Below are 27,478 nucleotides of genomic sequence, written 5' to 3'. Positions count from 1 at the left end.
GGGAAAGAAAGGCAAGCAGGGTCCAAATTATTTCTAGGGTATAATCACTGCATTGAATTGTATCAAAAGAAGAATGTGAAGTTCAAGGTATTTTTTAAATTACTTATTTTAAATGACTATTACAAGTGTACAGAAGACATTGACACCTATAGAGGGGCAGAAATGCTATGAAAAGGGAAATGAATTCTCTCTGTGTTTAAGTGAATAATAATATGTTTGATTATCAGCTTCTCCACAGGTCTATAACTGTATTTTATGGATTGCCTTTAGTAGTTCACACTTTCGTTTCTTTGTTTTTAGTGGTGGGGTCATGATCTATATTGACCGAATAGAAGTGGTTAATATGTTGGCTCCTTATGCAGGTATGTTACCCATCTGTCTGTGGTTTTCATAGTTATAGCCAGAGGCTTTATAGCTGAGAGATTCTTTGAGGAATAGAGGGGTACTTTGAAAGTTTTATGACTTCATTGATCACTGATTAATAAATTTCTGGGGAATAGAGGCAAAAATAGGTCAGAAGTTCTGGACAGAGGTGACTTTATGCAACTGTATAAGTTACTTTTCCCTGAGCTTAGTGTTTCTAAGAGCAAGATGGTCATTGGTTATTTCTAGAATAGGAAAGTAGTATTTTATCCAGTCAGGATGAGAGATAATTTCCTTAGGTGTTAGAAATCTGTAACTGATAATTCCTTGGCCCACACTGATTTGCCATCAAAGAGAAGTATTTTCTAGTTGATATTTGCTGTGATTTGCAAAGCAGTGTGAAAGCCTTCAGTGTGGGGAAAGCATTTTCTTGGTAAAAGATGAAAACCTACAGAAATGGGGTGGGTATATACTGTTGTAATCAAAAACTTAATTAGAAGCTGTGAAGAAAGATATGCTGTTTTAGATGCATGCTTGTTAATAAAACTGGTATGTCTAGTATATACAGAATATTGTGTTTGGCAAGAACAATTTAAAAAGATGAAATTAGAGCCTTTGCCTTCAGGGGTTTTATTTGTACTTGAGAAGACATAATACAGACCTAAAAAAGAATATATTGGGATGTAAGGTCATAATAAATTTCACATCACCAGTACAGGCACAAATAGTGAAAAGATTTCAGAGTAGAGAGCCAGGTGTATTACTGTCAAGTGTATTTGGATTATATTTTTCAGATATTAAGCATTTTCCTTGTCTTTTTTTTCATCTCCTTTCCTTGATCACAAATCAATGGAATGGATTATGATTGAAAAAGGGAAGGGACTGATGATTCTTTAGCCAGAGATTAAATAGGAAACTATTAGATATAATTCATTTGGGAAATGATCAAGCAGATGATTTAGGTATTAAGTATTTATTAATGGCCTGTCCATTAATTTTTTTTCTTTTTTGAGATGGAGTCTTGCTCTGACACCCAGGCTGGAGTGCTGGAGTGCAGTGGCATGATCTCAGCTCAGTGGGACCTCTGCCTTTTGGGTTCATGCAATTCTCCTGCCTCAGCCTCCCTAGTAGCTGGGACTACAGGTGTGCGCCACCACACCAGGCTAATTTTTGTATTTTCTGTAGAGACAGGGTTTCACCATGTTGGCCAGGATGGTCTTGAACTCCTGACTCAAATGATCCACCTGCCTCCGTCTCCCAAAGTGCTGGGATTACAGGCATGAGCCGCCGCGCCCGGCTGTGATTTGAAATCCAGTTGCATCTATATCCCACATGGGAAGGCCAGTGGAGCAGATTCTTGGATCTGAAGACAGAAGTAGAAAGCAGCATGTTTTTATAGATAGAGAACAGGTTCTGACATGGTCTAGTATGTACCTTTTGGGGCATTTCTAAAATTGTCTGGTTCTTAGTTTCCTGATATGCAAATTTAGGAGACTTTAGTGCTAATTTATGTAAATTACCTGAGATAAAGCCCAGCTCAGTTAGTATTTGCTCCTTTCCCTTCTAGCCTGGTGTCTTTTTTAACAGCTTTAAAAAATTGCCTTTTAAAAAATGGTCTTTTGCAGCTGCTTTCTTCTTTTATTTCTACTGTTCCTCAGTTTGCTTAGTCTCTCTTTACCTCTTAGCTAAACTTTTGCAGTAATTGCCTTATGCTTTCCCTGCCTCTGATCTCTATGCCTCTCAGTTCATCTTCACACTGCTGGCCAAAGTGTAAATCTGGCTGTCATGCCCTTGCTTGAAAACTTTGATAGTTCCTTATTACCTCCAAACTAATGTATGCTTTTTAGTATGAACTTTAAAGTTAGCACCTGTTTGATGGGCTAACCAGCAGGTGTTTGGTATTAGTATTGCAAATACAAGGGTATTTGGAAAATTGAGCACAAGCAACACATCAAGATTTGTTAGTTGTGGTTTTTGGTTTCACTATTTTGTTGGCACTTTTCCTCGTGTGTAGTATATCACCCTGACTTTGACCCTGGCTGAATTTGAAGGTACCTGAGTCATTGTTGGGTAAAACAAACATGGGTTGTACCTCTCCTTTAGTGTTTGATATCGTGAAGAACTATACTGCAGATTATGACAAGACTTTAATCTTCAATAAAATCCACCATGAGCTGAACCAGTTCTGCAGTGCCCACACACTTCAGGAAGTTTACATTGAATTGTTTGGTAAGTGTCTTAATTCTTTTAAATATGTAAATAGCCAACTGGAAATCTAGTTCAACTTATTGAGATATTGGTAAACCTTAGTGCTATTTAAGCATTTGTTCTGAATTTATCATAGAGCAATTGTCTTTAAAATATTTTTTCTCTTAAGTTTAAAAATTTTTGTATAATTTGGTAGAGATTGGAAAAACTACTCACAGACTATATTCTGTTTTTACTGTAATAACTTACTGAAAATAGCTTTGTTACTATTTTAATAGATAATTTGAAAAATTTAGAAACCTGTGTCTTGAGGCTCCCATTTCTGGTGATTTGGTAGGAGACTGACACGACTCAGCATATAGTTGTGGTCACAGCTAAGATTTATTACAGCCAAAGGGTACAAAGCAAAATCAGCGAGAGGAAAAGGCACATCAGCAAAGTGCAGAGGAAAGCCAGGTGCAGGCTTCCAAGAGTCAAACATGTGCCTAATTCCCACAGCAACAAGCTATGACAAGACATGTCAAATGTTGTCTACTAGGGAAGCTCATTAGAGACTCATTGCCTAGGGTTTTCACTGGGGGCTGGTTATATAGGCACCCTCTGCCTACCACATAACAAAATTCCAGACTCCTAGAAGGAATGCAGGTGTTTGGCATAAACCACATTGTATAAACAGTTCACAGCAAGTCAGTTGTATTAGCTCTAGGGATGGTGGGACCCTTCCACAAATCCAAGTTCCTAGGTTCCAAACAAGGACCAGTTTGCAAAAGGCCTTCCTAAGGATCGCAGTATCAGCCCTGCTTTCTTAACTCACTTCTGTACAACTTAGCTTTTCATTTATGATAGTGGAAATTCTGACCAGGCAATGAGTTGTTGCTGTTGGTAGCTCACTTTTCCCTCCTGAAATTTTTAGTGAATTTCTAAGATGAAGGAATAAGCAAGAGTAATCAATTTAAAATCTATCAATTGAGTCCTCTTTGGTGATTGTCAACCACTGCAGTGGCATGTGAGAAAACTGATGGGTCCTGCTTTGTCTCACCAGCAATCATTTAAATAGCTGAAGTACCATTGAGGTGAAGAGAAAGTGCATAGTTACAAGCCCAAGTGTTCATGCTGTGTGTACTTCAAATACTTTTCTGTGAGCTTTTCTCTCTGTCTCTCTCTTTCTCTCTCTCTTTAAATCCAAAATAACAGTAAGGCTGAGATCCATGGAAATGAAGTTTAGTTACATGGGAATTCAAGTAAAGATTTACTGAAGGTAGAAATTTGCTTTTCTTTGAGAATCAGGATACATATTGAGTAAGAGCCCTGAATTAAGATACTAGAGATCCAGATTCTCCATTTATTTAAGATCAACATATTTTACCCAGTAGTTGTTTATCCAGTAAATAAGTCTAATAAGTTACCCAGTAAATAAGCTTATCCATAGTTAAGTAGCACATTTAGTGGGTGAACTTACTGGATAAACAGACTATCTGCTTGTCATCTTCCTTAATTTATTAAATAATTCCTCACAATTTTTTTCCCCACACAAAAGAGAAGAAAAGGCAGTTTAAGCTCTGTAAAAGAATAGTACTGTGGAAACTTTAGGTCTAATAGTGATTAGTTTTGTTTCGTGAATACAATGTAAAAAAAAATTGAGTATCATGAGATCTGTTGTTCTTGGCTTAAAAAACAGATCAAATAGATGAAAACCTGAAGCAAGCTCTGCAGAAAGACTTAAACCTCATGGCCCCAGGTCTCACCATACAGGTAAGTTCTTTTCCTAGGGAAGTTCTCTGGGGATTTTGAGAGTTTTGAGTTTGTTCCTCCTTTCATTGGATTGTTTATTCAGCAATTATTTGGGATGCTGTGGTGATTTATAGAATACCTTTCTCAATTTGACTTCAGATCTCTGCCAAAATAAAATACTCTCGTAGCTTATTATGGGTGACATTTGTGAACTCCTAGAGGGAACTGATAAGCTGAGGCTCTTACAAGGAAGTCAAATTTATATTTCTGCCATGTATGAAGCACTATGATACAGTAATGGTTATAAATCAGTGTAAGCATAATCCCTGCCCTCAGTAAGATTATGGAAAGAGAGTTCAAGTGTAAGATTTGAACAATTCTGGACAGAATAGTTATCACAACGTATTAATTGACAGATAAATCTATTGAATGATTATTGCTGTAAGAGTAAGAGAACATTGGAAGACAGCGTGTCTAGGAGAGGGCTATAATTGAGTTGAGATTTTAAGTAGGTTTGGAAAAATTAATTGGATTTAAATGGGGGAAGAATGAGAAAGGTATTTCAAGTGGGAGGGAGAGCCCTAGTAAAAGCAAGGTAGCAGGTGAATTTAGTGGTAGTGGTGATGGTGACATTGGGAAATAGAATGGTGAGAGGTTTTACCCCTGCTTTTTTTTGAGTCACTGTGTTTTCAGATTGTGGGTTTTAAATCAACTTTAGTGAGTCATGAACAGCATTTTAAATAAAATGAAATAGAATAAGAAAAGAAATGGCATGTAGTAAATTTAAATATTCTGTGAAACTTGTGTTTCACAGTCTGGGGGTGTAGGTGTTTATATTGGGTGTCAGTGCAAAATGTGTTTCTCACTGTGTCCACAGTCAATAACATTCGAAAGCCACTGCTCTGAATCTAGATAACCTAAGAAGTGGTATTGAGGCTTCTCTAGTGTCCTTTTACAGGGGCTCTAGGAGACCAGTTGATTGTTGATTGTTGTGATGAACATTACTGCAACTAAAGCTTATCACATGTCTCTCAATTCTTTACACTCAGTGCCACGGCTACTGAGAGTGTGCACTCACTGTGATTGTATGTGTTTGTGCTTCCTCATAAACCAGACTCAAAATGGTGGAGTTTTTCGCATGGCCTCATTCATGCAATGTCATTATCTCAGACAGGCGCCTGAAGGTGAGCCACCAGAGTTAAGGGGTAGTTTGAAATATCCAGAGGTAACTTTGGAAAGTCCTCTGAGTTGTTCAAGTCAGTTGTAGCTGGAGTAGCTTTTTGATTTTAAAGATAGTGAATGTGAAGGTCAGCTCTTCTTAGATTCTGCCCAGGGTGTTACTCAGAGATCTAGCTTATTCAACGGCTGTTTAGAATTCCTTGCCTTATATTAGCCATTTTTCTGTTCCCAGTTTTTTGCTATTAAACAATAGTGTAATGAACATTCATGACACATGTTCCTGTATGTACAAATTATCTTTCAAACTGACTGTACGAATCTACATTCTTAACAGCAATATGTGCAAGTAATTGTGACCCATGAACTCACCAACATTGGAAGCAATCAGACATACTGATCGTTACCATATGGATGGGTGGGCAATTATATCTCCCTTTGATTTGCATTCCTTTGGTTATTAATGAGATTGAACATCTTCTGATATAGTTATTGGTCATTTATACTCTCTTCTGTTGATCGCCTGTTCATATCTTTTGCCCAGTGTTCTGTTGGATTGTTTTCTTGCTTACTGATTTGTTCTGTATAAATTTGGAATTTTTATACACACATGTTATATATGTTGTAGAAAGAAGTTAGATACTAGGAAAATGATGAAGAATAAAATGAAATTCACCAGTAATCTTATTAAGCGGGGATAACATCATTTGTTGTATCTTTTCTGACTCTTCATATATATGAACAAATGTTTGTAGATATAAATGCATACATGGTCAACTAAAGCAGAATCATACCATACCTGCTTTTTTCACTAACATTGTCTATGAACATCTTTCCAAAACAAAAATATAGGTTTGGTAAATCGTTACTTTTAATGGTTATATTTAGTGAATCTCTATGGTTTCAAATTTTTTACTATTATATACATATTGAAATGACCAAGCTTATATATTCTGTACATCTTTTTAAATCCCTGTCTTACAATAAATTCTTGAAGTGGGATTGGTGATCAAAGTGTATTCCCTGTTTGGGGACTTATTGATACGTACTACCAAATCACCTTTTAGAAAAATTTTAGCAGCTCCCACCCTCTCATTAGCAGTGCTGGTAAGCTGTAGTTTTTTAACACATTTGATTGCATGATTGTACCCAAATAATTAGCAGATGCAAGCTTTCCCTTTCTCTTTTAATCCTTTTGGAGAAAATTAGTCTGTTATTTTGTATTAATTATTGAAGTTGAATACCTTAGGTTATCAGCCATTTTTATTTCATTTATAAATTGTTGGTTTTGCTCTTTTTTTTTAGTTAAGGTTTTTCTAACTGATTTTTAATAAGCTATTTTTGACTGGGCATAGCGGCTCACATCTGTAATCCCACCACTTTGGGAGGCTGAGGTGGGAAGCTCCCTTGAGCCCAGGAGTTTGAGGTCAGCCTGGGCAACCCCTTCTCCACAAAAATTTTTTTAAAAAAATTAGGTGGATACGGTGGCATGTGCCTGTAGGCCCAACTACTTGGGAGGCTGAGGTGGGAGGATGACTTGAACACAGCAGGTTGAGGCTGCAGTGAGCTGTGTTCATGCTGTACTGTTGTCTGGGCAACAGAGCAAAACCCTCTCTATAAGTAAGTAAATAAATAGCATTTGTATATAGATAACTTGTTTTTGAACCTTACCCTTTGAGAGGGGTAGAATTCGTTTTTAAAAATAAACTATTTTTCATATGTTAGTTATTGTAGCTCTTTTTTATATTTATAGGAAACATTTTCTTCCAGTTTTTTCTTTGTTGTTTAACTTTGTTTTTGCCTTGCTGATAACGTTGAAGTTTTCATCTTTTACATAGTAATTTCAGCGATTTTGTCTTTATGGTGTGTTGCTGAGCTGGCATGTTTTAAAAGCCTTTCACCACCTTAAAAGTATAGGAATTAAAATTAGAAATTACAAAAATTGTATCTGCTTTTACAGTTGTATTCTTAGATTTAAATCTTTTAATTCATCTGGAACCCATTTTGATCTCAGTTGCAAGGAAGGCCTTCAACTCCATCCCTTCAACCCCAAATTGGGTAACAGCAGTAATTACTGAATAGTTTATTTTTCCATCTTCCTCATTCTTTGAAATAGTTTTTATGTTACATACTACATTCCATTATATACTAGAGTCTTTTTTTGAACTTAGTTCTGTTCCATTGATCTTCCCATTCCTACTCTTTCATTAGTTATTGAGTCCTTGATGTTTTCTCGTCAAATCAGATTTTCTCCTGTTTTTTTCATCTTGTCAGTTAATGGTAACTCCTTCCCCTCAAGCCAATCTAGAAGTGTAGGAGGCATCTTTGACAATCGTCTCACCCTCAGCATCTAATTAGTCCCTGTGTCATGCAGATTCCACCACCAAAATCCATGTATTAATAAAACTGACCACACCTCCATCTTTACCGTCATCTCAAGCCAAGCTACCAACTCTTACCTTGACATGTGCAGTAGCAGTAACTGCCTGTCTTCTTTCCCCACTTTCACTTTTACCTTTGTCTACTTCATTTTCTGCACAACAGCCAGAAGGATCTTTTGAATTTACTTACATTCATTTGTTTTTGTAAAAAGTTATTGGGTGAAAAAATGTAGTTTTGTTATACATTCTTAAAGTGGTAGAGAAGATCTTCATTGTTTTAGGGTTTAAAAATTTTTTAAATAATTTTTATATTTTGCAATAACTTAAGCATATCCTGAGAAGAGACGAGCTCCTTTGGTTGCTTTTGTCTTGTTATAAATGTTTTTTTTTTTTACAATAGTTGAAATGCATTTTAAGAATTCCAAGTCTGTGTTTGAGCTTTGTTATTTTTAACACATTACCATATGGTTGTGATACTTCAACTTTTTATTTTAAAATCTGGCAAGAAACATCATCTTTTAAAAAATAATGGCCTTTGCTGTTTCTGCCAGCTTAATCTTCCAGATAAGTTTTCATTATCGATATTTTTAAGCTGTATCAGGCACCTAAGTAGTCATATACATGTTGTGTTGTGTTGTTTTGTTTTGAGACAGGGTCTCCCTCTGTTGCCCAGGCTGGAGTGCAGTGGCATGATCATAGCTCACTGCAGTCTTGAACTCCTGGGCTCAAGTGATCCTCCTGCCTTAGCCTCCCAAGTAGCTAGGAGTACAGGCATACACCACCACATCTGGCTAATTTTTTAATTTTTTGTAGAGATGGGCCCTCGCTGTGTTGCCCAGGATGGTCTCAAACTCCTGGCTTCACGCAATCCTCCAATATAAGTTAAAAATAGAAACATAGTTTATGGCTTTACTTTATCATATCAGCCTTTCTGGTTTTTAGAATTTCTGATTTGGGCCAGGCGCGGTGGCTTACGCCTGTAATCCCAACACTTTGTAAGGCCAAGGCAGGCGGATCACAAGGTCAGGAGATCGAGACCATCCTGGCTAACAGGGTGAAACCCTGTCTCTACCAAAAATACAAAAAATTAGCCGGGTGGGTGTGGTGGCGGGTGCCTGTAGTCCCAGCTACTCAGGAGCCTGGGGCAGGAGAATGGCGTGAACCCGGGAGGCGGAGCTTGCAGTGAGCTGACATCGCGCCACTGTACTCCAGCCTGGGCAACAAAGTGAGACTCCATCTCAAAAAAAATAATAAAAGAATTTCTGATTTGGGGGAGAAACTCATATCCTAAGTTAAATTAATACCAATGGATTTAATGTATTTTAATGCCGTTCAATCATTGAGGAATGTGATTGGTTCTTGGTAGATTTATCGTATGTCTACAGCTTGAATTCACTGCCTTCTAGTAATTTTTGGGTTAAATTACATGAGAGCAGCCTTACCTTGTTCACTGCTCTATCCACAATTCCTGCAACAAATAGCACTTGACACAGAGTAGGTACCTGATAAATATTTATTGTTGAATGAACATTCTCTGTTAACAGTCATTTTATTTTTTTCCTTTCCATATATTTATATCCCATTTTTCCTCTTGAAAAACTACTCTGGCAAATTAGAATGATGAAAATGGTCATCTTTGATTTTTTTTCCTATGTTATTTAAGGGAGTGACAATATTTTAGACTGACTTTTGATTTATAATATATGCTTAAAACCCAGGGGTTAGTTTCAACACATATATTCATTTCATTAGCCATTTTTTTTTCCTTCATTCACTCTGTGTATGTGAGTGGTGTGGGGGCATTATTTTATTTTATTTATTTTATTATTTGAGGTTAAGAGCGGAGGTTTAGTAGGCAAAAGAAACAGGAGAACAGCTGTCTCTCCTGTGAGGGAGAGGGATACTCGAGTGGGACTTTCCTGTCATTTTACTTTTAAAATCTCTTATGATGCAACTTACTCATGGTATCTGTAGAGTAAGTATTTATGTTTTCACATATTTGAAAATCTGTGAGATTGCCCAAGATTGGCAAGCACAATGTAGTATGTTCTTCAGCCTCATTCAGCAAAATAGGAGTCTTCAAAAGACAGTCCTGGCCGGGTGTGGTGGCTCATGCCTGTAATCCCAGCACTTTGCGAGGCCGAGGTGGGTGGATCACCTGAGGTCAGGAGTTTGAGACCAGCCTGACCAACATAGTGAAACCCCACCTCTACTAAAAAAAATACAAAAATTAGTCAGGCATGGTAGCGCATGCCTGAAATCCCAGCAACTAGGGAGGCTGAGGCAGGAGAATCGCTTGAACCTGGGAGGTGGAGGTTGCAGTGAACTGAGATTGCACCACCACACTCCAACCTGGGTAGCAAGAGCAAAACTCCATCTCAAAAAAAAAAAAAAAAGAAAGAAAAAGAAAGAAAAAAAGACAGTCCTGCTTTATGCTTCTTTTAATAAGGCTGAAAAGATATGTGGCCAGTCTCTTAATTAAATGCAGTATGACAGTGCTTCCCTCAGAGTCATATTAATCCATATTGGAAGTGATCTTATGTCTGCTAGTCACAAGGTGAAATCTGACATCTCACAAAATCTGGTCCTGAATTTTTATTTGTCTTCTGGATGTCTCGTGAGGCCTCACATGTGTCACTGCCAGTGTGTTTCCACACAGTCTTCAGCTACTTATTTCATTCCACTGTAATGCTTATATTTAGTTATGATAGTCCTCAAAATTACCTACAAATTTGACTCATCTGTTTCATGTAGGGAATGCTATATTGCTTAAAAGTTTTAAAAGCCTTTAAAGAAGACTAAGTGCTTAAAGGCTTTGTTATAATACCTAAAAGGTTAGCCAGTTTTCAGAAGGAAAACTTCCTCAGACCAGCAAAGTGTTTTTTGTGTGTTTGCAGTATAGGTGGGGCGGCGGGGTATCATATGTTTAGTAAAATCAAAAGCTTTTGAGAGATCAAGTCCTTGATGTAGAAAAGTCAGCCTTCAAGAAACAGTACTGTCCAGGTAGATAATCTTAATTATGTCAAAGAACACTATCATTAGGGAAACAAAGTGTGTAGTAAACAGCCTCTACAAAGACAGACAGACTTCTAAGTGAGAGTTCAGGAAGAAAGAATATAAGCTTTTAATTGATATTTGTTTTCCTTCAGCCACTGTGCTGTTTACTTATAGCAAATACCGAGTGATTGCAGGGGTTGAAAGTGATAGATTAATTTACTCACTACTCACTGTATTAAATTGCATGCACCAAACTGGGATTTTTTGTTTGTTTTTGTATTTGACTAATTGTTTCTGACTTTACAATTTCAGTCTTGGAAATTTGCCTTCCTGGCTTCTTTGGTTTTCAGGGTTAAAAAAGAAAGCAAAAGTATCTAACGACCTTTGTAAAACATCTTTTAAGGGAGAACCTTTTTCCTAAGGCAATTGTTTCCTCAGTGGGTAGACTAGTTTTTCCTGTAATCTGGCATTGTGTAGGAAGTAAGAAGCAGCTTGTCTTTGATTCTTGGTGTGATGGCATGAAAAGTAAATGTTCCAGTGGGATCCCCAAACGTGTTAGTAGGCCGCTATATTATAGCTGTTGTTTTGTTAGATTAGTATCATTTGAGGTGCTTTTCTGTAGAAGATTTAATTGAAGATTTATCTTTCAAATATACTTTGGCTTTTTCACTTTTATTTTTTAGGCTGTGCGTGTTACAAAACCCAAAATCCCAGAAGCCATAAGAAGAAATTTTGAGTTAATGTGAGTAATATGCATGGGATCCCAATATTTCTGTTCAGGGCTGTCTGCATATTAACACTCCAGTCTAGAGGAAACATGTGAGATAATACACTCTGGGGTGGAGTATGTGTGTATCTTCTTTACTCTTACTCTAGTAATATTGCCTACTCTTGTGTCTTAATTCCCACTAGACTCTTATTAGTGTTCTTCTGTATGTGTGGATATTTCAGGAGAAGTGTCAGTGTCTAAAGATGCAGTTTGCTGTAAAACTATTGTTGGAAGCTTAAGGAGCTATAATTTTATATGAATAGTACCTTGAATTAAATATTTAATAGAGGAGAGAGTCCTGAAGCTGTGTTAGGGTTGAAGAGAGTGCTCATATTTTGTTTCTGTGTTGTAATGGTAGGAGTAGATATCTTGTTGGTATAAAGTTTGGTTTTCCATTGTATGTGATTGTATATCTAAAATTAGACCTGGTTCTTTATAATGTGCCTCTAGGGAAGCCTTGCTTCTGTTGACTCCTGATGGTCTTCTCTTTTATGTATCCAGGGCTGGCTGGGAATGAGAAGACATGAAATTAGTTTCTAAGAGGATCCCTTTTAGGGGAATACTTACTGTGTTTGAAATGGCAATATTGTTTTTGTATGACTGGTACTGAAAAGAAGAAATAAAAGTCTTCAGGAAATTTGGCTGTTATGTTAAAGGGACAGATGCTGGAAAAATAAATTTGCACAAGTCAAAGATACCACAGATGTATAAATACTGGAGGTCCAAGGAGCAGTAATACTGCTTTATGAGGTTATTTACTTCTGAATCCTTTTCGTTACCATGCATATTTTTATTGTTTGTTTCTTCTTTTATATTTTTCTTTTCCCTCATACCTCTCTGAGCTCATACAGAGTTTTATTTCTTTTTCTTAATTTTTTTTTTTTTTTTGACACAGGATCTCACTCTGTGGCCCAGGCTGCAGTGCAGTGGCACAGTCACGGCTCACTGCAGTCTCAAACTCCCAGGCTCAAGTGATTAAGCGATCCTCCCACCTCAGCCTCCTGAGTAGTTGGGACTACCAGTACATGCCACCACACCTGGCTAAATTTTGTGTTTTTCATAGAGGCAGGGTTTTTTCCTGTTGCCCAGCCTGGTCTCAAACTCCTGGCCTCAAGCAGTCCTCCTGCCTTGGCCTCCCAAAGTACTGGGATTACAGGTGTGAGTCACCACACCCAGCCTGTTTTCTCTTTTTCATTGTAGACAAGACACTCTTCTTTTAAAACTGTAGAGTGCCAGGCTGGGTAGATTATGGATGTGATCCACTTATTTAAAAAATATTTATAGGCGGGGCATGGTGGCTCATGCCTATAATCATAGCACTTCTGGAGGCTGAGGCCAGTGGATCACCTGAGGTCAAGAGTTTGAGACCGGCCTGGCCAACACGGTGAAACCCTGTCTTTAGTAAAAATACAAAAATTAGCCGGACATGGTGGCAGGCACCTATAATCCCAGCTACTTGGGAGGCTGAGGCAGGAGAGTCGCTTGAACCTGGGAGGCGGAGGTTTCATTGAGCCGAGACCACGCCATTGCACTCCAACCTGGGCAACAAAAACAAAACTCCATCTCAAAAAAAAATTTTTATTAAAGGCTCAGCATGTCTTAGGCTTTAAATATGATTGCTTCTGTGATGGAAAAATGAATATTGTGTATTTTCTGCTCTCAAATAAATCATAGTATGCAGACTGTCATTTGATGTGTGTATCAATGTTATCAGAGGAAAGAGGGGAAACTTTGAGGGGAAGTGTTTTGGGGAAACTATTGGAGTTACTTTTCAGATGATTCTGGATCTTTCTTAATTTTATAGACTATTGGAATTCCAGAATTAAAAGCTACCTTGAGATGACCCAGTATAACCTTGCACCTGATAGTAGTGTTTTCTTATACCATTTCTGCCACGTGGTTACCCAGTAGCTACTTGTACATGCTTAGTAATAATGCCAGCCGTTTCCGTTACGGGTTTAGTATCCCTTATCCGAAATGCTTGGGACCAGAAGTATTTTAAATTTTGGATTTGTAAAGATTTTGGAATATTTGCATAGACTTAATGAGATATCTTGGGGATGGGACCCAGGTGTAAATATAAAATTTATTTTTGTTCTTCCTTGTTGGTATAGTGGTTAGTTTTTTTTTTTTTCCAGATATTTATTTATGTCCCATATACACCTATAGTCTGAAGGTAACTTTATAGAATATTTTAAATAATTTTGTGCATGAAACAAAGTTCACCTTAAGTGCTTATGTGTGGAATTTTCCACTTGTGTCATAATGTGGGCACTCAAAAAGTTTCAGATTTTGGAGCATTTTGGATTTCAAATTTTCAGATCAGAAATGCTCAACCTGTATTAGACGCTGGAAGCCTTAGAAAATTCTCCTTACACTAAGCCCCAGTTTACTACCTAATAACTACCACCTCGTTACATCTTCTGTGCAACAAATATGGCCACTGCACATGGGTGCCCGCCTGAGGAGGGCAGGGGCTGAAACCCAGCTTCATTCTGCATGTCAAACCATGCACCTGCGGGACTGCATCTGCCCAGAGGCTGGTGCCATTTTCTAATTGGCACAGAGCTACTGTATGGACTAGCTGGAGGTCTAACAGCAAAGGAAGTATTGATATATTCTCTTGCAAATCACAGGCTTTACACAATACAACTAGGAGAAGAAAGCCAAACTAAAATTCAAATGTACTAAATTTCTTTCCTATCTCTGGGTGACTTTGGGCAAATCATTGAATCTTTCAACCTCAGATTTACTATAAGTAAAAATAAAGTAACACCTCTCTTAACCTACCTTAATGAGTCCAAAAGCTCGTGTTGAAAAAACGGTTCTCCGACTCACTATAGGGTCAGAATTACTGGCTGTGACTGCACATAAGAGAATCATTTCTAATTTTTATAACATTTTGCTTCACAGGGAGGCTGAGAAGACAAAACTCCTTATAGCTGCACAGAAACAAAAGGTTGTGGAAAAAGAAGCTGAGACAGAGAGGAAAAAGGCAGTTATAGGTACTTGAATTTCTCTCTGAAATGATTGTCTCTAAGTACATTTGTTGTTTGTCCTGTTCTTTGTCAGTCTCATTTTGGGTATCATGGGACTCAGTAAGGTTGCATCATAGGTAGTAGGGAATTCTGGAATCTCCACTGTACATTCAGATGTTCTAATGCCTTTAAAAGTAGGTGAGACCAGTACTTAATGACGTGCTGTGGCTCTCCATCATGTTGTTGGCTGCCACTGTTGTCTCTTTGAAGAACAGGGAGAATGGATAGCGTTTATAGGCAACTTGAGCCTGTGGATAGCATTTTCATTTGTACAGATTAAGAATAGGGAAGTTTTTTGACCAAAGTTTCAGATTGTAATATGCATCCTTGTTGTTGACGTGCACTTCGTTTTACCTGGATAGATAGTGCCGTTTATGAAAGCATGGCAGGGTTGTTTACAGTTCATTTTGGATTACAATGGCTTCCCTTACACTCTAGGTCACTGTGTATTAGACTGCCCTCTTTGGCCTTCAGTTGATGCTGAAAGTATAAGACATCTTTAATTAAATAATTCAATTATACGGGAATGTACAGAGAACAATATAATGAAAGTTTAAGATTTTGCCTTATTCCCTTCAGATCTTTTTTTTTTTTTTAAGAAAAAAATTAAGTATCTGTTTGAAGCCTCCTTTGTATGTTTGCTGGTCCTACTCCTTGACTTTTCTTCTCAGATTAGCTTCTATTCTGAAGTTGATGTATATCCTTTCTGTCCATATTTTTATACTTTTACTGTAAGTGTGTAACAGTTTATAAAATTGTTTTACCTATTCGAAACTACAAAAATGATATCAAACTCTTATTTTACAACTTGCCTTATTTTCACTAACATTGTTTGAATTTTATCCATATTGATACATGTAGATCTAGGGTTTTTTCCTCTTTTTTTGGCATTTTATCCTTATTCTCTGTGAGATGGTAGATCGTTTATTTTTTAGCTGCTATATTTTTCGTTCTATGAGCAGACCTAGTTTTATTGTAATGAATAAAGTAGCTTCTAGTTTTTCCTTATTACAAATACTACCACAACAACATTCTTATCCGGTGCCTCCTGGATACAGTGTACATGTGCAAGTTTCCGTAGAGTAGCATTACTCAATGTGTGTTGTGGGCCAGTGCCCTATCACCAGCTTTTCGTTTCTAAGCCTCAATGAAATGAGTACAGAAATTGAGAATGAGTGTTTAGAAGTTTTTATAGCATTTTAATACAGCAGTTTTATGTCTGTTGAATCAAAAATAAAAAATCAGAGCTTATATATTTATGTTTTTGGTTTTAAATTTCTTTTTTCTAGTACTATAATTTGTTTTTGTTATAGTTTACAATTTATTGGTTCCTCATAAATTGAAATACACACACAAAAAAGTAAGGTACTTTTCCACAGGTAGTTTGAGAAGCACTGCTCTGGAATAGCTATCTCAAAGTAGAATTGATGGGTCATAGGGTATCATGTCTTCACATTCAACATATTGACAAATTGCTCTCTCAAGTACTTCTTTGATTTTACTGTCTCTTCAACAGTATTTGATTTCCAGTGTCTGTGCTGCCATATTTGAATTCCCATTTCCACACATCCTTCTCGGTCCTTGGAGTTATCAGACTTAAAAATTTATGCCAGTTTAATGGAAGACATGGTATCACATAATTTCAATTTGAATTCCCCTGATTGTTAGTAAAGTTGAATATTGCTTATTGGTTATTCAAGTTTCCTTTTTTTTGTTGTTATATGAATTGCCTATTGTCCTTAGCCCGTTATTTGATTGCTTTTTTGAGTTGGTTTTTAAGAGTTTTTTATATCTTCTGGATACTAATCCTTTTTCAGATTTATGCATTTCCAACATCTTCTTTCAATTTGTGGTTTGTCTTTGAACTTTACAATGTCTTCGATATACATATATGTGTAGTTTTTGTATAGGCAAATTCATTAGTCTTTTCCTTTATGTTTTGTGCTTTTCCTATCTTAAGAATTCTTTCCCTAGTCCAAAGTAATACTTTTATTCTAAAAGTTTTAAAATTTTGCTTTTCATATTTAAGTCTTAACCCATTTGGAATTTATTTTGATGTTGAGTATGACATAGGGATTCAGTTTAATTTTTTCAAATGGCAAGCCAATTGTCTCAGACTGTTCATTGAATAGTTTATTATTTCCTCTACTTATTTCTAATGCCATATCCATCATATAATAAGATACTATACATAATTTGTTCTGATGCCAGAATCTCTATTATTTTCCAATTTTTTGCTCTCTCCTTCCTCAATACTACTTTGTTTTAATTATTGTAGCTTTTATGTTAAGTCTTGCTATGTGGAGAGTGAGTTGTGTAACTATTCCTCTTACCTGTTAACTCTTCCTAACTATATTTAAAATTATCCTGGACTCTTCTAGGCCCTTTATTCATCCACATGAATTTTAGAACCAGCTCCTTAAGTTTTGTGAAATATTGTGTTGAGATTTTGATTGGAATTGCATTGAATGTATACATCAATTTGGAGAAAATTATGATATTGAGTCTTATAAATCTATTTCTCCATTTATGAGAGATGTCTTTTAAAAAGTGTCATAATTTTCTTCTAAAGTTCTTGCACATTTATTAAAGATTTGTTCTTATATACCTTTATGTTTTTTTGTTATTGACTTTTTAAAGGCACATTTTCTACTTGGTTTTGTGTAAGTGTGCTGTTGATTTTTTTATTTAGCAATATTGCTGAAGATGCTCTTACTTCTAATAGACGCTTAGATTTCCCATGAACAATCATATGGTCTTCAGACAATAGGTCGTTATCTTCACAGAAGTACAGTTTTATTTTTGTTCTTTATAGTCACATACCTTTTATTTCTTCCTATCTTACTGCTTTAGGCTATGACTTCTAGTACAGTGTAGAAAAGAAAGTGACAAGCATTCTTGTCCTTAACTTTAAATAGTCCCAGTGGCATTTACTGTATTTAACACTGGTTAATAAAGTTTCAATCTGTACTTTGCTTGCTGAGAGCTTTTATTTTGAATGGCTGTTAAAACTTTCAGAATTTTTTTGAGACAGGGTCTCGCTTTGTCACCCAGGCTGGAGTACAATGGTATAATCACAGTTCACTGCAGCCTCAGCCTCCTGGGCTTAAGTTATCTTCCCACCTCAGCCTCTCGAGTAGCTGGGACTACAAGTGCACGCCACCACACCCAGGTAATTTTTGTATTTTCTGTAGAGACAGGCTTTCACCATGTTGCCCAGGCTGGTCTTGAATTCCTGAGCTCAAGTGATCCACCTGCCTCAGTCTTCCAAAAGTGCTGGCATTATAGGTGTGAGCCACTGTGCCCAGCCTGAAATTTTTTTCTACATATATTGAGATGTTTTTAAAGCTGTTAGTATGATAAATTATATTAACAGATTTATCTTTGCGTTTCTGGGATAAACATCCACTTGGTCATTTTATAGGTCATTATATACATTTTTATATAGTTTGCTGATAATTTCTTTAGAATTTTTACCTTTATTTTCATAAATGAGATCAGCTTATAATTTTCTTACACTTTTAGTGTCAGGTTTTTTGGTATCATGGTTATACTGTCCCCAAGATGAGTTGAAGAGCATGGCTTCCTTTTCTGTGTTCTGTTGTAAATCAGATCATTATATATCAGATCTGTATAACTTCATCTTTGTAGGTCTGGTGGAACTTGTAAAAGCCATCTTAGTCTTGTGAGGTTTCTGCTTTATTTTTGTTTGCTTTTTGTGGTAATATTTAACCTATTGATTTAATTTCTGTATTGAGTATAGGTCTATTCAAATACATGTTTCTTTTTAAGCCAGTTTTGGTAATTATATTTTCATAGAAAATTATTCATTTCATCTGATATTTCAAATTTGGGGGCATAAATTTGTTTGTAGAATTCTCTCATGATTTTTAAAACTTCTACCAAATCTGTGTGCCCCTTTTCATTGCTAATACTGTTTGCTTGTGCCTTTTCTTTTGCTGAATCAGTTTTGCCAGAGGTCTGTTTTATTTCATTCATCTTTTCAGATAATTGGCTTTTGATTTTGGTTTTGTTGACTGTTACTTTGTTTTAATTATTTACACGTTTTAAAAATTATTTCCTTCCATCTTTTTTTTTTTTAGCTTATTCATTTGTTCTTTTTTAACTTCTTGAGTTGGATAGTTAAGTTTCAGTCTTTTCTAGTGGAAACATGGAGGATTATAAATTTTCTTCTAAGTACTGCTTTAGCTATGTTTCACAGGTTTTGAAATGTACTTTGTTTATTGGTGTTCAGTTTTAATTTTTTTAAAAACCTTTTCCTTCTAATTTCTTCTTTGGCTCATGAATTATTAAAAGTATATGTTTCAATTTTTGGTTTAGCAGGTTTTGAGGGGCTACCTTTTTATTGTTGATTTCCAGTGTTACTACATTGTAGTCAGAAAATAAGACCTGTTATATGGATTCTTAAATATTTGTTGAAAATTGCTTTGTGGCCTACCTGTACGTGGTCCTTTTGTGTAAATGTCTGTGTGCTTGAAAAGATTGAATCTGTGTTCTCTGGTTGTTGGATGCAGGTTTCTTTATACACCCATTTGGTCAGGCTTATGAATTGTGTTGTTCACATCTTCTCTATTCTTCTAATTTTTGCCTTCTTGAGCTATCAATTACTGAGAAAGATGTGTTAAAATCTCCCACTATGACCATGGGTTTGTTGACTTGTAATTTTTTTCTTTATATATTTTGAGACTATATCATTAAGAACATTCTGGTTCAGGATTGTTATATCTCCATGGAGAATTGCTTCTGTTTTGTAATAACCTTTATCCCTAGATATGTTTTTAACTTAAGAGCTATTTTGCCTGATAATATAGCTATACCAGATTTTTCTTGGTTAGTTATTTTCTTGGTGTACCTTTTCCCATTCTTTTACTTTCAACTTTTCTATGTCATTATGTTTTAGGTGTGTCTCTTGTAAACAGCATATAGCTGGATTTTGTTATCTTATCCAATGTGAGAATCTGTCTTTTAACTGGTGAGTTTAGTCTTTTTATATTTATTGTGGTTACTGCTATATTTGGATGTGTTTGTATCATTTGATTATGTGCTATTTACCATGCATTTTTCTCTGCTGCTTTTTCCCTTTTCTGATTGGTATTGAATTGATTGAATTTTCTTTTCTTTTCTTCCTTTTACTTGATTGGAAGTTTTACATTCCATTTCTGGAATGTATAACTGGTTGTTAATCATTCTATCCTCTTTTTGAACAGTACCTTAGAATGCTTTAACTCTTATCACTGTCCTCCAGTCTTACATCTTATTATTGCATAGTATTTTAGTTTCATGTTGTCTTTATCCTCCCATTGATTATGATCATTATGATTAATCCTTGCAGTAAACATTTATTTTGATTGGACTTGTGTTGAGTAATTTTTTTCCTCTCCATTGCTTCTGGTGATTTTTTTTTTTCTAGTAATTTTTTTTTCAGTGAAGACTAAGGAGTGAAAGTTATCTTCAGTCCTCCTTGGTCTGAAAATGCTTTTATTTCATTCTTGAATGGTAATTTAGCCTACAATTCTAAAGCAAGCTAATTTTTCCTTATCAATATGGCAGTATTATTTCAATTTTGTTTGGCTTCTTGTACCTATTTACTACGTATGCTGTTAGTCTAATTGCTCCTTTTGGGTAATCAGCCTTTCTTCTCTTTTTGCTTTTAGCTTGTTTCTCTCTGTATTTGGGTGTTCTTCAGTTTCACTGTGATGCGGCTAGGTAGAGAAAAGGTTACTTCTTAACTGGGCTGGTTGGTAGAGTGTTTTAGTTCCTCTTTCATTAGAGTTGCAGCCCTCTAGAGGTCTCAGTTTTATGCAAGGGTCTTAGTCCTACCATCACAAGGCCTCATCTCCTGGTCTTGCGTGGGTAGTAACCCAGGTCCCATTCCCTTCTTGTCTAATAACCACCCCAGGGACGCCACCATACAGGCTCTTGGCTCCCCCTTGGCTTAAGTCACTTGAGGATCTCTCATTCTTTCTTACAACTCAGCCATGCATTGAAAAACAAATTTGCTAAATTTCATCTAGCATTTTAAGATGTTGTTAGATATATAAAGGGTTTTCTCTCTGGCCTTTTGCACCATTTTTCTAGAAGTCTGGTTGTGCTTTTTATTGATTTTATTCCCACATGACAGAGAGCTTTGTTAAATGAGATTACCACAATAGTCCCCCTAGGCTGAGGCAGCATTCTCTGGGTTCTAGCTGCAGGCTTCAGATCCCTCACCTTTTATTCATGTTTTATCTTGAGTTTCTCCTTACAGTTCAATTTCTAGCCCCATTGAACACAGTAGTTTAGTTTTTGGATGGTGTAATATAGATGGATTTTACATTGGTGGAGAAAGAGGGAATTATTTCCTGGAGTAGTTCGTAAAGCATACTGTTTTCTGGAAAGAAAAAATCGCTTGAAAGTTTTCTTTCCGTTATGCACTTTCTCTAGGGGTCAGAGATAAGATGTCTTAAAATACCCATCTTCTTTGACTGAAAAGGAGAATTGAGAATGTTCTTTACGAATAGCAGTGATTGAATGTAAAGTATAATTTGAGTCTTTCTTCCTTGTCCTGGGTCATTTGGGTAGGCCAGAGGTTTGTTAAAGATGTTGAATTTCCCCTGCATGTACTTGCTTGCCGCACCAACATGTTCACTCCCAGTGCTTGTTTTCACCTTCCCAAATGAATCACCCTGCTTTCTGCTTTATTTCCCTACAGCAGTTGGAATACTCCTCTTCTGATACCATTTTCATCATGTCATTTCCCTAATGGTAGCTTAACAGTAGATCCTGAGTACAGTAAAACTAAGCTCCTTAGCCTGTCACTCGACAGAGGTCTCCTAGCCCTCTTTCTGTTCTTATTTTTTGTTGTCTTGTCGGCTGGCTCCGTATCACCTCTTCATTGTGACTTGTTCATTTGTGCCTTCTTGTCTTTCTTGTTTTTGTTTTTAAGGCAGGGCCTCACTCTGTCACCCTGGCTGGAGTGCAGTGGCATGATCATGGCTCACAGTAGCCTTGACCTCCCAGGCTCAAGAGATCCTCATGCCTCAGCCTCCTGTGTAGCTGAGACTATAGGCATGCATCATCATGCTTGGCTAATTTTTTAACTTTTTTGTAGAGATGGAGGTCTCACTATGTTGCTCAAGCTGGTCTTGAACTCGTGGGCTTCAGAAATCCTCCTGCCTCAGCCTCCCAAAGTGCTGAGATTACAGGCGTTAATCACCATGCCTGGCGCTTCTTGTCTTTCTCTGTGCTTCCTGGCATGTCTTCTTAGGTCATATCCATTATTTCCTTTAAGGTTACTTCCAGAAGGCCTTCCTTGGTTTAACTTATCTCATTCATTCTTTCTTTCTCCTGCCACATTAGTTAATTGTCCTGTATTGCCATGCATTTATGTTGCTCTGTTTTTGTTCTCTGATACTTTCATAAAGTATCTTTTTTTCCCATTAGCTTGTGGACCATTGCTACAGAGTTGCATGAAGGACTGGCACTTTAACCTTTTTTACTCCTTCCCACAAAACTAGCACTGTCAAAATAGAACAGTAAATTAGGAAATAAATTCCCTTTTTTCCTTTGAGTAGTTTACAGTCTGATTAGATAAAACTTAGTGAAACAATTAGCACATAAAACTTTCTGTAATTAAGTGTTAGACTGTGTGCTGCTGGTTCGAAGTGCCTCAGGTACTGCAGAAATGGTTTTGAATGTGTCTTCTTATGTTATATGATTATAGAAGCAGAGAAGATTGCACAAGTGGCAAAAATTCGGTTTCAGCAGAAAGTGATGGAAAAAGAAACTGAAAAGCGCATTTCTGAAATCGAAGGTACATTGTGGGGAGAGGATGAAGCTCTGACTGTCCTGAACTGCCTTCTCTCTGCCTTTGATTGTGGTGGGTGAGAAGGCCATGGAATAATCTGGTCTGGAGGAAGTAGCTGTCCTGATAGTATGAATCAGTTTTTTTTAATTGCTGTCACATATCCAGCTTTTGGGTTTGTTTGTGACTGTGGGTAGCTCAGCTTTCCTTTTCTTCCTTAAATTGGGGCTTATTAGCTACCACTTTATTTTCAGGCAGACAAGATCTGAAAATTACCCATAATCAACTGTAAAGAATATACAAGATAATAAACCCCATCATCACCACCAGTTTCTTTTCCACCTGTCCAAAATAAAAATAAAATGGAAAAAACAGTTTTCATGGAGGGCCTCACACTCCTTGATTTCACATAGTGAGATGTTGATATTCTTAGCTCAGTCTTGAAGTCATTTGTTTATATATTACTGCTTCCTGTCTCTGTTGACTGATTCTCGATCAAATTTGGAGGGGCTAGAGACAATGCAGTAAATAGAGCTTTTATGTCTGGACTTATTTTACTTGAAGCTTAGTACCTGGGTGGAGTATGAGGCTTTGAGTGATAGGAGGTGGGAGAGTGGGTAGAGGAAAGAAGGAGCAACTTAGAGTAGAAAACAAGTGGGCTCAGATGAGCTGAGAGTTATTTGACAGTGAAAAGAGTATTCCTCTTGGAGAAGTTGCTGTCTGGGGACTGGGACTCAAAAACTGCTAATATGTTTTTAAAACTTTCAATGTGAAATAAGCAGTCAAAATATTAGGCAGTGGGGAAAGGGACTTTTAACTAGCTGAGGGAATGGATTGACACCTTTCCTTTGTTTTTATTTGCTAGATGCTGCATTCCTGGCCCGAGAGAAGGCGAAAGCAGATGCTGAATATTATGCTGCACATAAATATGCCACCTCAAACAAGGTGACTGGCTCCCCGGCCACTTTCCTAATGATGCATGTCGGGTTTTTGCTTTCTCTTTTCAGGGGCTCTGATATGATAGAAGTGATTTTATCCATTGTCAAGAAAGTGTTATGACCAAGACATCCTCCAGAATTAGTCAGTTAGCAAGAACTATTTCACATTCCTTGGGTAGGGAACTTTATATAGTCCCTTATAAAAGTGGGAAGCTTAGGACAAAGGCTAACGTATATAAACACAGGCCAAACGCCATAAATCCATCCATTTGTACTGCTGTATAAGGCTCAATAATTAGTCAAGTTGAAGGTCTTCTGAGGTAAGAGGGACAGGAGAAGAGCAGAGTCTATTTACAATTGCTTTCCAAATAAGGTAGTTTTTTTGGGTAGATACTTAGCTTGATTAGAGCAGTGTTTCTGGTCAAAGGCATTCCTGGCATTTGGGGTTGAGATACTTTTTCATCATTGAAGACCATCTCATGCATTGTAGGATATTTTGTATCCCTAGTCCTTGTCTACTAAATGTCAGTAATGGTCACCAGTTGTTTTAACTGCCACACACACATGCACGTATTTCCATATGCCCCTCATTGAGTACTCCTTGTTTATTGGATTTAAAAAACTATTCCAGTCATGAGGAATTTCATGTGGGATAACTTGAGAAGGGAGGTTGGGTGATCTGTAGGTGATAATTTGGTGTAAGGACTGGGGTAAGCTGGCTAGAGGGTACAGGGCTAGTGAGCAGGGGCTATATAAGAGGCAGCTAGAACTCTGATAGTATTCTGAGAAGGTTATTGTGGAGCAGATTGGAAGAGAAAAAGGGTTGAGAAAGAGATTACTAAAGTGGATGATGCAGTTTGAAGGATTAGAGTCAAGTTTTAAGATATAGACAGGGCTTTCAATTTAGAAAGGAACAACATAATCTGTATTTAGAAGAAATGATAAGATATGATAGAATGAGAGTTGTCAGTACTTTGAAAACCAATATACATTTTAAAATGAACGTAACATTGAAAGACAATTCTACAGACACAGAATGGAATTTGACCAAAAGAAAGGCATGACAGGAAACTCCAGTTGAGGAAGCTAGGAGTCCAAATCTAATGGGAGAAGCTCATCCGGCACAAGTTTCAAGATCTTGCCATTGAGGTCTACCTTATTCAGAAAGGGGCAGTAGTTTTATGCCATTTTGAAAAATGTGACTCATATACTAACCTATATTAAAAAGGCTTGAGGAAGAAATGTGGTTGTACACTATGACCAGATTTGATTTGAGTGTTTTGACAGAGGACACGAATCACCTGGGGAAGATAGAGATCCAGGGAGTGAAAGATGTCAAAGTGTAGAAAATAAATGCTATAGGACTGTGAAGGACAACATGGACTTTTGCCTGGGGGACAGGCCAGGACTCAAGGAGAGGATCACAGAGCAGGATCTGAGGGGCTTTGAAAGGCATATGTTCCAGGGAACAGTGGAAATGGATTTTAATCAAACCCAGATAGATTCTGGTTAGAGACATCTTGGCATCCTGATTTAGGCCAAAAAAAAAAAAAAAACAACAACAACAAAAAACAACTCTGTGACCGAGGGAGATCTGGTGGTCGACGAGTTTTAATCAAACCCAGATAGATTCTGGTTAGATAATCTTGGCATCCTGATTTAGACAAAACACTGTGACAGAGGGAGGTCTGGTGATCAATGAGTTTTAATCAAACCCGGGGAGATTCTGGTTAGATAGATACATCTTGGCACTGATGTAAACAAAACAAAACTCTGTGACAGAGGGAGATCTGGTGGTGGACAAATATCTGTCTGTCACAGACAGCTTAAACATCCAGCTTCTGGGGAAAGGCAAAAGACCAGATCAGATGACCTCTTGAGATTTTATTCTAGTTCTAGAATTTGTTCAAGAAAAGCAGCACCAGCCCTTCCTTTGAAGTTCTGCTCTCATCCATTGATCTGTGTATCTCTCTCAAGAGAATCAACAGAGAACCAGGCATGATGGCTCATTCCTGTAGCCTTCCTGGAGGCTAAGATGAGAGTATCGCTTGAGCCCAGAAGTTGGAGGCTGCAGCAGTGAGCTATAATTGAACCACTGCATTCCAGCCTGGGCAACAGAGTGAGATCTCATCTCCAAAAAAAAAGAGGCTGGGTGCAGCAGCTCCCATCTTTAATTCCGACACTTTGGGAGGCCAAGGTAGGAGGATTGCTTGAGGCCAGGAGTTTGAGACCAGCCTGGCAACATAGACCCCATCTCTACAAAAATAAAAATAAGTTTTTTAGAAAGACAATCAACAGAAACTCCAGACCAATTCCAGGTTGAATTCAACTAGATGAAATGAAAGTCACCATAGTTATTATTATTATTATTAGTTATTATCATTAGTTATCACAAATTGTTTTCTAACCTCCCCCATCCTTTTATTAAAAAGTGAACAGCTTCTCTTGCATTAAGTCAAGAGCTTATTGAAGGAATTTTAAGTCAGGAACGCAACTGTTAATGTGATAGCCACTCTCCAAAGTGAGAGAGGGTCATTGGCAGTTATTCAGGCTTGACTCGTGATACTCAGAAGAGCAACAGGAGAAATGTATGTAGAGAGAGAGAAGACTGTTGCACCAGAGTATCCTGATGCCTTTGCTCTTGTTTGCTCCCACACAGCACAAATTGACCCCGGAATATCTGGAGCTCAAAAAGTACCAGGCCATTGCTTCCAACAGTAAGATCTATTTTGGCAGCAACATCCCTAACATGTTCGTGGACTCCTCATGTGCTTTGAAATATTCAGATATTAGGACTGGAAGAGAAAGCTCACTCCCCTCTAAGGAGGCTCTTGAACCCTCTGGAGAGAACCTCATCCAAAACAAAGAGAGCACAGGTTGATGCAAGAAGTGGAAATGTTCTCCATATCAAGATGTGGCCCGAGGGGTTAAGTGGGAACAATGGTTATACCGACTCTTCAGATTTACACGGAACTTACACTTCATCTGTTCTGCCTCTCCTGCGATAGTCCTGGGTAGTCCACTGATTGGAGGATGGAGCCAGCTGTCTTGACACACAAATGGTCTTTTCAGCCACAGTCTTATCAAGTAACCTATATGTGTTCCTTTCTAAACTGCTACTCATGAGTGAGGAAAGTCTGATGCTAAGATACTGCCTGCACTGGAATGTTAAACACTAAATATATAACAAGCTGTGTTTTCCTAAGTGGAGATCAGTTGAATAATGTTTACATTGGTCCCCCAGGGAAATGTGTGCTCAGCCATTCAAGAGATGACTGAGAAGGATATGGTAAGTTGAAGAAGACTCATTGCACTTGGGACCTAGGCCCTTTCTTTGGGATCCAGTTCCAGCCTTCATCCATGTGATTAAGATCCAGGCCACTGAAGTTCCCCAGGAAACGATCTTCCACTTGAGCAACCTTTTACTTGATACGATTTGCACCTTTCTGTTTTCCTACAGGATGGTGGTGGCTTGCAGGGACCTGAGCTTTGCTACCCAACCAGAGATTCCTCATAGAGATTCCTAATCACTAGTTTCTTGTATTCATAAGCTCAGAGATACAGAGGGCTTGGTTTGAAGTTTGGGGTGAGATGAAACCTTTGCTCTGAACCAAAGCTCTGGGGCCCTGCATTCCCTCCATTGGGTGATGACTGTCAGCATCACTGCCGCAGGCCATGCTTGACTAAGGTGCCTGGTTTTTAGCTACAGGCACCTCCTTGTGTGTTACCTTTCGGCTGTGACTGGCCAAGAGTGGGACAGGGCTTTAACCACAAATAGGAGCAGCATACAATTCCTAGTGATTTGCTGCACAGTTGTGTATCATAATTGCAGGAAGTTTTTTTTTTTTTTTTTTTTTTTTTGAGACGGAGTCTCGCTCTGTCGCCCGGGCTGGAGTGCAGTGGCCGGATCTCAGCTCACTGCAAGCTCCGCCTCCCGGGTTCCCGCCATTCTCCTGCCTCAGCCTCCCGAGTAGCTGGGACTACAGGCGCCGCCACCTCGCCCGGCTAGTTTTTTGTATTTTTTAGTAGAGACGGGGTTTCACCTTGTTAGCCAGGATGGTCTCGATCTCCTG

The 27,478-nt window shown here is 37.6% G+C and overlaps 1 protein-coding gene across 2 annotated transcripts in view; it reads left to right on the top strand.

Annotated features, from left to right (window-relative positions):
• The window catches only part of ERLIN1 (ER lipid raft associated 1), a 34,137-nt gene extending 7,526 nt beyond the window's left edge, over positions 1–26,611 (top strand). For both annotated transcript variants that reach the window (XM_025397703.1, XM_025397704.1), the window contains exons 5-12: positions 301–362; positions 2,467–2,592; positions 4,250–4,323; positions 11,540–11,598; positions 14,539–14,630; positions 22,387–22,476; positions 23,333–23,412; positions 26,065–26,611. In XM_025397703.1, the coding sequence (XP_025253488.1) occupies positions 301–362; positions 2,467–2,592; positions 4,250–4,323; positions 11,540–11,598; positions 14,539–14,630; positions 22,387–22,476; positions 23,333–23,412; positions 26,065–26,286 (805 nt within the window). In that variant the 3' untranslated portion in view covers positions 26,287–26,611. The remainder of the gene's footprint in view (positions 1–300; positions 363–2,466; positions 2,593–4,249; positions 4,324–11,539; positions 11,599–14,538; positions 14,631–22,386; positions 22,477–23,332; positions 23,413–26,064) is intronic.
• Positions 26,612–27,478: the final 867 nt, after the last annotated feature.

The sequence above is a fragment of the Theropithecus gelada genome, chromosome 9 (genome assembly GCF_003255815.1).
Source record: "Theropithecus gelada isolate Dixy chromosome 9, Tgel_1.0, whole genome shotgun sequence".
Lineage (NCBI taxonomy): Eukaryota > Metazoa > Chordata > Mammalia > Primates > Cercopithecidae > Theropithecus > Theropithecus gelada.
This window is presented reverse-complemented; position numbering and strand designations above follow the sequence as displayed.